Source organism: Corylus avellana, chromosome ca1, assembly GCF_901000735.1.
Source record: "Corylus avellana chromosome ca1, CavTom2PMs-1.0".
Taxonomy (NCBI): domain Eukaryota; kingdom Viridiplantae; phylum Streptophyta; class Magnoliopsida; order Fagales; family Betulaceae; genus Corylus; species Corylus avellana.
The window spans coordinates 46,148,890-46,158,683 of record NC_081541.1 but is presented as its reverse complement, the minus strand read 5'-3'; the positions used below and the strand labels follow the sequence as shown (position 1 = coordinate 46,158,683).

General features: G+C 36.2%; 1 protein-coding gene across 7 annotated transcripts in view; it reads right to left on the bottom strand.

The window, feature by feature from the left end:
• LOC132176817 (putative disease resistance RPP13-like protein 1) overlaps positions 1 to 8,994 on the bottom strand; it is a 34,183-nt gene extending 25,189 nt beyond the window's left edge. The window contains exons 1-11 of one of the 7 annotated variants that reach the window (XM_059589035.1): positions 6,341 to 8,994; positions 5,809 to 6,253; positions 5,003 to 5,175; positions 4,178 to 4,370; positions 3,874 to 3,979; positions 3,587 to 3,677; positions 2,708 to 2,933; positions 2,498 to 2,610; positions 1,810 to 1,994; positions 1,663 to 1,726; positions 1,220 to 1,553 (exon numbers count right to left, since the gene is read on the bottom strand). In XM_059589035.1, the coding sequence (XP_059445018.1) occupies positions 6,213 to 6,253; positions 6,341 to 8,876 (2,577 nt within the window). In that variant the 5' untranslated portion in view covers positions 8,877 to 8,994 and the 3' untranslated portion in view covers positions 1,220 to 1,553; positions 1,663 to 1,726; positions 1,810 to 1,994; ... (5 more) ...; positions 5,003 to 5,175; positions 5,809 to 6,212. Of the gene's footprint in view, positions 1 to 1,219; positions 1,554 to 1,662; positions 1,727 to 1,809; positions 1,995 to 2,261; positions 2,611 to 2,707; positions 2,934 to 3,586; positions 3,765 to 3,873; positions 3,980 to 4,177; positions 4,371 to 5,002; positions 5,176 to 5,808 lie in introns of those variants that run through there. The other 6 variants (XM_059589026.1, XM_059589027.1, XM_059589025.1 and 3 more) reach the window with 6 other exon arrangements.
• Between the last annotated feature and the right edge of the window lie 800 nt (positions 8,995 to 9,794).

Here is a 9,794-nt window from a genome sequence, read left to right as displayed (position 1 = left end):
TTTAGATTAAGTACTTTTTCTTGAAAGGGAATATCAAAGAGAAAAAGAAAAGATTATTTCCACGGATAGAGATTCCACTGATTTCCAGATATGATTATACATGGCTGATTGTGGACAGCAAAAGAAAATACAAGCCCCAAAAGACAAACGCAATTTTCTATGAGCAGAGACTATATATATATATCCCCTGCTACATGGTAAAAATTATTGTCAAAGCAAGAGAGCTTACAAATTATTTTCCCTTTTGTATCAATAATCTGAACCAGATGGATGTTTTTTTTGTTTTTGTTTTTCAGAGCAATATGATAGATGAATTTAATTTAATAAAAATAGTATATTAAAATCTCACCTAATTTAAAAAAGAAAAAAAGCCTTGTAGTTTTTCTTCATTTGGAGTATGATATACTTGGGTATGAAGAAGAGAAAGTGTTTCTTTCCAGAATTTCAAGGGCCTAGTATTTGCAATGCTCAAGATCACTTTTCAACACTGCAGAAACAACTTGAAAGTGATAATAACTCATATGATGAGAGAGTCCTGTATTTTGAAAACAATTAATTCACAAGAAAGAATAACATCTTTATCTCTGATTTCTTCACACAAATTCAAATGTTCATTAGAGTAAAATCTGAATATTTGAACCACCAGCTAGAACACCTGCAGCAGAGGAGCTTGCCATCAGGCATCAAAGCAACAAGACACCCTGCTAATTACATCATAGGGTTTGCCCCACAAAAATAACATAGTCAGAGGAGAGATTCTTACTATGATTCTGTGCTATTGTTATAATAACTAGAAAAGTCTTTCATCTTAGAAAGATTTGATGGAAATTGAATTGTTCTAATTATCAAGTGAAATAGATTTCCTAGTTTAATAGATAAACCAAATCAGAACTCTTCAATGATATTTGCTGATCTCATATTGTTGACAGCAATAATACTATCCTTGGTTCAATTATTAGACTAGAAATAATACCCTTTGCTTTTACCTTGGTTTATTATTTAGACTAGAAACAACTATGTTTATATCAAAAACTCCAAATATATTTACATGATTTTATGTGAAACAGCAATATGACAAGGCAGAATGGGGGAGTGTTTGCAAATCAAAATGAAAAATATCACATGCCAAAAATATAACAGAGAAGAAACAATAAAGAATTTCATCTAGCAACCTTCCAGGTTCTAACAATACATCAAAGATATTACCAAACACACATACCAAGTTCTGTAAAGTGCAATGCCATCCCATAAGATCACAAGTTCAGGTGACAGCTCATGGGAGCCAAAAACCTCAAGGTACTCCATTGCCGTTGTTAAAAGCACATGACTTGCTAAAGTTTCAGCATATGTCTCAACAAGCTTACACAAAGATTTACCCAGTTGCCAAGGCAAGAACAATAGTCTTTTCCACCAAATCCTAATCAAAACCCTAATCAATCTCTCTCTCTGATCACTTTGAAGGCCACTCTCCTTGATCCGCTGTATGCTTCTTGTAGTAGTGCTAGGCGGCTGTGCTAGAGAGCACCGCCAATGTCAAAGCTTGTGCGTGCATCCTAGCCAGAAGAAGTAGACGCATTTTAGTATCTCACACGCAAACTCACATCTCTGTGTTTTTTAGATGAATAGCTCAAGAAGTTCAGGCCTTGAAGAGATGGAAGTTACCTTGCATGAATATGCCTAAGGCTTGGCTTCAGGGGAGATCTTGCACGTGATTCCCAGAGCGCCCCTATAACAGCCATTTCATGATACTAATTATTAGCTACTAGTAAAAAAAACATGAACGTATTAATTGAGAAAGAGGATTACTACCGACTTATGCTGGTCAGCTTGTGCTCTGAGACCCAAGACAGAATTGCTTCCATCTTCTTTTTCTTCTTCTTTTACCAAGTTCTCAGCATACCAGTGAGTAGAATGAGTGGGGTGGAAGTGGGTAAAAGTCTACATGATGAAGCAAATAGGACACAGAGCAAAGTCCATTCCTCTAACTGTGCAAACTGTTCATCGATGATGATTAAAAAGAAAAGGTATAAATAGATTGTAGTAAATGCAGAAACTTCATGATCAATACATGCATTAAACTTTTTGTTGTAATTCAGCGAATCATTTCTTTTTATTCAAATTTTGGTGTTCATATGTGACAACAAAAAACAGCTTAAAAGAGGTCACTAAAAAGACTTTAAACAGCCAAAATTGAAAGGTAAAGCATCTCTGAGTTATTCAAATTAAAAGAAAAAAATAATAAAACCGTCTCTCAATACTACCAAGTATTGAACAAAAACAGTCAGCAATAGTCCGTCAATGTCCTGAGAGGTACGTATCTCCACTAACAGCTTCCAAAAACAGCATTTAATTGAGAGCCAATAAAGCTATTCTAGAGAACCAAATTCCTGCGACTGATATCTAGAGAAGCCATTCTTGTTGTGTACACTGAAGAAATGATCTTGTTACAAGAAGAAAAACATTCAAGTAACAAGTTTTTATTCCAGGAATTAGATACCAGAAGGAATCTGCCCTTCTTTACTGCAATTCCACATGCTGCCTTGTCTTGATCATTCACTTTAGTGTACGTATCCAGAATTTGCACTCATCCCAGTTGCTAGCTCTAAGAACCTAAACCAGGCAGAAACAAAAGAAATTAAACAACTAGGACTTATGATCTTGAGTATTGCAACATAAATTAAATTTTATGTATTACAAAAAAGTGTACTTGGATTTGAAGAACAATACTGAAATCACCATTGTCCAAAGCCTGGCAAAGCTGAACAAGCTAATCGATAGCAGTTTTCAATATGTCCTCACTGTGAGCTTTATAAAACAATGCACTAAATTTCCTTGAATTATCTTCTATTTCATGCTTAGCTGAATTTGCATGTGAACCTTCCTATCTTCTGATGTCTAATTGAGAACTCTTGTGATGATAGCTTGTTGGTGGCCTGGGGCAAAGTAATCACAATCAGGAACAACAACAGCATAAAACAACAAAGTGAATAATAATAGTAGCACATAGGGTGAAAAACAATTAATGCAGAAGCAAAATTTTCAATATATGATGGCCCTGCATTTTTCAGTGCAAGAGAAGTTGGCATAAAGGGCCTCGCAACAGGTTTAAGTGGTAACATGCGTGGGAAATTTTGGCTAGCAGAGAAAGAGGAAAGATGTAGATAATAGGGTTTTCCGCATACAAATTGCTAAAATAACTACAAAAGTCATCCATCTTAGAAAGATTTGATGGAAACTGAATTGTAATAAAATTGAATTCACTTGTGTAATATATACAAAATCAGATCTCTTAGATCATGTTTGTTGATCTCATTTCAACATCCATAAAGTGAGATTTTACTGCTTTCCAAATATGATTATTCATGGTTGATTGTAGAAACAAGAGAAAAGAAATGCACCAAAAGAAACAAAAATAAATAAATAAATAGAGATAGCTAAACAGAGATAGCTATGCTGAGCAAAAGTTGTCAGTGTTGTGTAAAAGTGACGGTGTTTTCACATATAGAGCCAAATTATTCAAGAACATGCAAAACACACAAACTCCAGGTTCTAACAGTATATCAAAGGCATTACCAAAAGCACATACCAGGTTTTGTAGACGGCAACATGAGCCCTCAACATCAAAAGTTCAGGTGACAATTCATCTGAGCCCAAGCATTTATGGTACTCCTTTATTGCTGTTAAAAGCGTTCGACTTGTTAATATTCAGCATATTTCTCAACAGGCTTACACAAAGATGCACTGAATCACTTTTGCCTAGTTTCCTAGGCAAAGACAATAGTCTTTTCCATCAAATTCTAATCAAATACCAAAACAATAAGCCTTCTAGCCAGAATATACATGTCTAAATGCATCTCTAAAGTAGTGATTAACCTGAAGAAGATCAACATAGGATTCCCTTTGCGCTAGCAGCCAATGTGTTACAACCGGTCATTAGTATAGAAGCAAGTGTGTCACTGAGCATAGTTCATTCCTCTATCTGCGATAACCGCTCGTCAATAATAATTAAAGAAAAACATAAATAGATTGTAGTAGATGGCATAGCTTCATGATCAATGCATACGTATTATGCGCACATGAAATTATTATGATAGCTACCAGAGAGAGAGAGCCATATTTGCAAGACCCATAATGCAAACATTGCATTGAGCAGAACCAAGGCCGCTTATCTTATCACCTGTTTATAAACTATTATTGTCAAAGCAGGAGAGCTTATAACTTCACAGCATCCTGTTTGGCAGCGAACTGTCAGCAATCATCAAGTCCATTGTTGACCTTGATTTCCAAGAGTCTGCTAACTGGTTGCCTACACATGGGGCATCTGTTTGACTGGAGTGTCAAGACCTTATCACTGCCACTGCATCCAAAGACTGAAACAAAACAAAATTTAGCCACAACAAGCAAGTAAAAGCTCTTTATGTTCAGATTTTCAAAGCTAAAATAAATTCACAAATTTGTACATAAATGAAGACCATAAGCGGCATAGTTCACCACCCCTTACAGCACATGGGTGATTAATAGAGGATATTTCTATTTAGTAGCAAAATTGCTCTGGAGAAAAAGTTGGGGGGTGGCAATTGGTTAACAGAAGCAAAATCCACTTCTCCCTGCACCACCTGTGGCCTTGCAAGGGATGGTGCATGTCCATGTCCATGTCCAACTTAAAAACGAAAATGTGACAAATTATTTTCCCCTTAATACCAATAATCTGAATCTGATAGATGATTTTTTTTTTTTCCTGAGGTCTATGATAGATGATGATACTTGCATTATGAATAAGAGAAAGCGTTTCTTTCCAGAATTTGAAGGGCCTAGCATTTGCAATGCTCAATATCATTTTTCAACACTTCAAAAACAACTTGAAAGTGATCATAACCCAAATGGTGAGAGAGTCCTGTATTTTGATAACAGTTAATTCACGAGATAGATTAACATCTTTTTCTCTGATTTCTTCACACAAATTCAAATGTTCATTAGAGTAAAATATGAAGATTTGAACTACCTTTAGGTAAGATGAAGGCTCATCCAAAAATATTATTGGTCCAATATGCTCTCCCATAAGGATGCACCTCCAACGTGAGTAGTAACTGAAACACCAGCCCCAATTTATTTGCAGATATGCACTATGCACGTACGACACCATCATCAAATGTTGAGTTAGCACTCTCAGTGGAGCTGCACAGACGAGATGGTTATAAAAAGAGCTATTACACTGGATTTCACAGTCAATAGAACTGACAACAGAAAAAATGATAGGCGTGGGTAAGGAAAGCTATAAATTCTTATGGCATGCATCAACACCTAAATTACTTCTTAGGATGTATAATTTCTTTCTTCCCTCTGTGAAGAGATCACTGCTCTAAAACTTTAAAATAACTTAATGATTAATTTCTGTTTCAATTCCCAATGAAATTCAAGATTTTTTTTATGCAAAATGATTAGCAAGTAGATCGAAAACTGTTGTTCCGAGAATGAGACGGGATCAGCCGAAAGGGAATTGCACCAAAAAAAAGCCAGTTGAGAAGAAGTGAGTAGGAGCCTTTGACCATTTGCAACCAAATCCAAGAGCACACAAGTGGAGTTTGTATTTCATTGTAAATGACTTGCTCTAAAGGCAAACATCGCTTAGAATCCAACAAATTTGGAATCTTCTGAGCTTTTTATTCTTTTTTCGGTTTTTGATGGATTCAATTAGACGAATGACTTCAAATCAAAACAAAATTATTAAACGAAAATAATGGAAGAATAATCAAATGGGCAGAGCATTCTGTTCCATCGAGAAATTAGTTGGTTGAAGAGAGAAAGTACCTTTGTGCCTAAATTAATCCATTTGTGACGGACGTGAGCAATGTTGCACCATTCTTCTCCTTCTTTACTTTCCCACTCTTTCTCCAACAAAAGACATCTGTAGATATGTAGAGTAGAAAAAGAGAGGCAACTCGTCTTCTGGCATGCACTCGAGCTTAGGGCAATTATGGATGTCCAATTCTTCAAGAGCAGTGAGGTGTTGAAGCCCCTTCTTGTCCAAAGATTTCAAATTTTGAAAGCCATTGATGTGAAGAAGGTAAGTCTGGTAGGCAGCAGCCGCACCTCTGGAAAGGACTCCACATCTTCATATTTGCCAATGACTAACAGACGGGAGGTTTTGCAAACCCCATCCCATCCAGATGATCTTTAACCTCCTAACTTCCCATAGCTTTGGATGGTAAGCTCTAATGCATCAAATTGTCAGCGTCACGAATATTAAGTTCGGCTAAAGAAAGAAGATGGACGGGCAAACTTCCTGTTAGCTTAGGACATTCATAAATTTGAAGCTCTCTAAGATTAGGAAAAGCTCCACCTTCGTTTTCAGCGTCAAAAGAAAACCATTCCTCCCACTTCAACATACATTTGAACTTTAAAACTTTCAAGGCTTCAAATGGCTTAATTGAAGAAGATCCGCTGCCATAAAACTCCTGACCCACTTTAACAACTTCCACGAACCCAACAATAGAGAGGTCCTGCAGAGAGGGCAGTTGCCCAAGTGGTGGCAAGTTGCAACATTGGGTACAGTGTTCTAGACGAAGAGATGTTATATTAGAGAATGAAGTATGCCCTACCCAGTTTGGAAAACTTTTACCACCATAGCCATTGATAGCAAGGATTTTCAAGCTTGTATGGGGTTGGAGACAACTAAGTACGAGTATTTGACTTTCTGGATCATTAGCATCAAATCTCCACTCCATTACCAACTCTGTAAGATGCTTCTCCCTCAAGATCATATACGTAGGAGATTCAACATTTTGTAGCTCTAAAATAATAAGCGATCCCCGAAGATTCGTAAGTTTTCCTAGCTCTCCAATGCCAGATCTACCGTGTTTTCCAACGATAAATTTAGTTAATGTTTGAAGACATCTTAATTCACCCATATTTATCGGCATCTCCATTATCATCTTAGCTTGAGCAAAATCAAGATGTCGCAAATTAATGAGTTTATACAAATCTCTTGGAAAGGCAGCAAGATACCAACAATTTGATAAATTCAATGTTTGCAAATTGCACAGCTTACATATAGAATCAGGCAACCTTTTAATCCCAGTGTAAGAAAGGTCCAAATAACGTAGATGTATAAGTTTACCAATTGAATTTGGCAACTCAGCTATCTTTTGATAGTAAGATAGAGACAGCACATGTAAGGATCTTAACATTGGTATTGAAAGCTGCGATACATCACTATAACTTGCAAACTGAACATCAGAATTTAATTGTAGGATGGTGCGCAACCTTTTAACCCCATGAAAGGTCGCAAACTTCTGAAAATCAAATTTTGAACAAAAATACGAGAAATGGAGAGTATTGCTTGTAATTTCAGGAGAGCAATCATCTTCATGGCTTAAAGTGAATCGTGTAGATATAGACTTTGTTAAATCGTAAACAAGATTAGGCATTATATATGAATTGTGATTTGATTTTTGGAATAATGATCTTGATACAAGAGCAAAGAAGTAATTATCACCAACTTCTTCCATTGTTTTGTTTCGGGTTTGCAACAAGAAACCTTCTGCCATCCATAATAAGATTAATTTATCTTTTTTAAAAGCATAATCCCTAGGAAATATAGAGCAGTATGCAAAGCATCGCTTTAGATGTGGTGAAAGATATTTATAACTTAATCTTAGACCGGGAAGGATGCCTGTCTCCCCAATTGGTAAATCCCATAATTCACTTCTCAATATCTTATCCCATTCCTCAACATCTAATTTAGACTGCAAGAGAGCCCCAATCACCTTGATTGCTAAAGGTAAGCCTTTGCACTTCTCTACGATTTGTCTCCCTATTGCTTCTAGGTCTGGATATGCATTAGAGTTACCATCGTGGAATGCATATTTTGCAAATAATGACCAACAATCTTTTTCGGGTAACTCCGTTACAGAATGAGTTGCACTAGTGGACATGAACGATGCAACCTCATCATCACGTGTTGTTACGATGACCTTACTTCCGGGTGCTCCATATTTAAGAGCCTTACTTAATTCCTCCCATTTGTCGTAACTCTTCTCCAAAACATCGTCTAAAACAAGTAAGAATTTCTTTCCTATCAACGCCTCCTTGAGTTTAATTTGAAGTTGATTCAGATTCTTGCTATCAGCATTAGCAGACGAACTAACTTCCTCTAGAATTATTTTTGTTAGCTTTAACACGTCAAAATCATCCGAAACACAAACCCATGCTTTAAGGTCAAAATGCTTTTTAACACTGTCTTCATTGTATACGAGCTGAGCAAGGAAGGTTTTGCCAATCCCCCCCATGCCGACTATGGCAATCACACCTATATTTTTGTCATCATCTGAAAGCAACGAATTAATTATAGCCTCCCTCTCAGCATGCCTACCAACAATATTAGATTCATCAACCAAATAAGTTGTGGGTTGTCTTTCTGATAGATTCCTTCGTCCAACACCTTTACGTAGACCCAAACAACCCAATTGTCTTGCTAAACACTCCAATATGTGAACTGCATAATTGATCTTTCTTTCTACATTCTTGACAAAACGATAAGTAGAGATGAGGTTACGTACCTTACTTCCAAAGGTTCCAAATTCAGCATCCAGCTTCTGTCGCAAGTCTTTGGTAGCAATCTCGTCGCAGATTTCCTCTGCATCACACATAACATCTTCCAGCTTATCAAGCCACTCTTTCACATCAGGCCTTGTAAATCGTTGTTCCTCCGCATCTTCAAGCACTGCATTCACGGACATCAATTGTATCTTCAACTCTTTTAGGAGTTTGTCGCAGAGTTTTTGTCCCTCGAAAAAGTCAACAAATTCGCCAGACGCCATTCTTTTAAAAAACACTTGGAGGATGGGAGAGAGACATATGACTGCAACCCCAGCCATGTTTTCTGCTTTGCAAATCAAAGGAAACGAAGGAAGATAAAATGAGACTGGAATGCAAGCTATCTTAATATCTTTAGCTTTTTACACCGAAGAAGATATATTGGAAACAGCCAACGGGCAATGGACTCACAGGCTGCATTTTTTTTTTTTTTTTTTTTCACTCACAGTCTCACAGGCTGCTTGCTCGTGAAAAATAATTTTTTTTCTCAAAAGGTGTTTTATCTTTGTCCGGATTTGATTGCTTTATCTGATCTCTATATTTTTCCGCGGGCATGGCCCCTCCCACTATTATTGTTTTGAAAATATATCCCTTGTGCTGTGCACTTCTTTTTGTAGATTGTCATCTCTCTCTTTTTTCAAGGACAATGTCCTCGAAATTTCTTTCATTCACATTTGGCTTCAAGATTGTAATGATTAATTTGAATGTGATCATCAAGAAGATGATAATTGATATGTATATGAATTATGATCAATAAATTCAGAATATATTTGGAGAGGCAGAGTTGCCTTTCAAATATTAAAACCCGACTCATAATATATAGCAACCAATATTCTTCTATTAGACTATTACTATTACTAGGCTCAATCCTAACCTCAATCTTTCTTCTGTCCATCTTAATCAGTTGAAACAAACTAAAATTAAAATCATCACAATAAGGAATAAGTTTGAAAAAAAAAATTCAATTAATATAATTAAATTCAACCAGAAATTATAAAATTAGAGTAGCTAAAGTTTGCATCAATTTTTTTGGTATAGAGAAAACAAAAATAAAAATAAACACTTCATAAAGGACCCTTGAATTACCGCACGTTTTGAAAAGACCCTCCTAAATTTCAAGAACTCTTAATTTTATCCTCCAAACCTTCAATTTGATACAATTTACCCTATCCATCAATTTTTTTCTGGTAAAACCCATA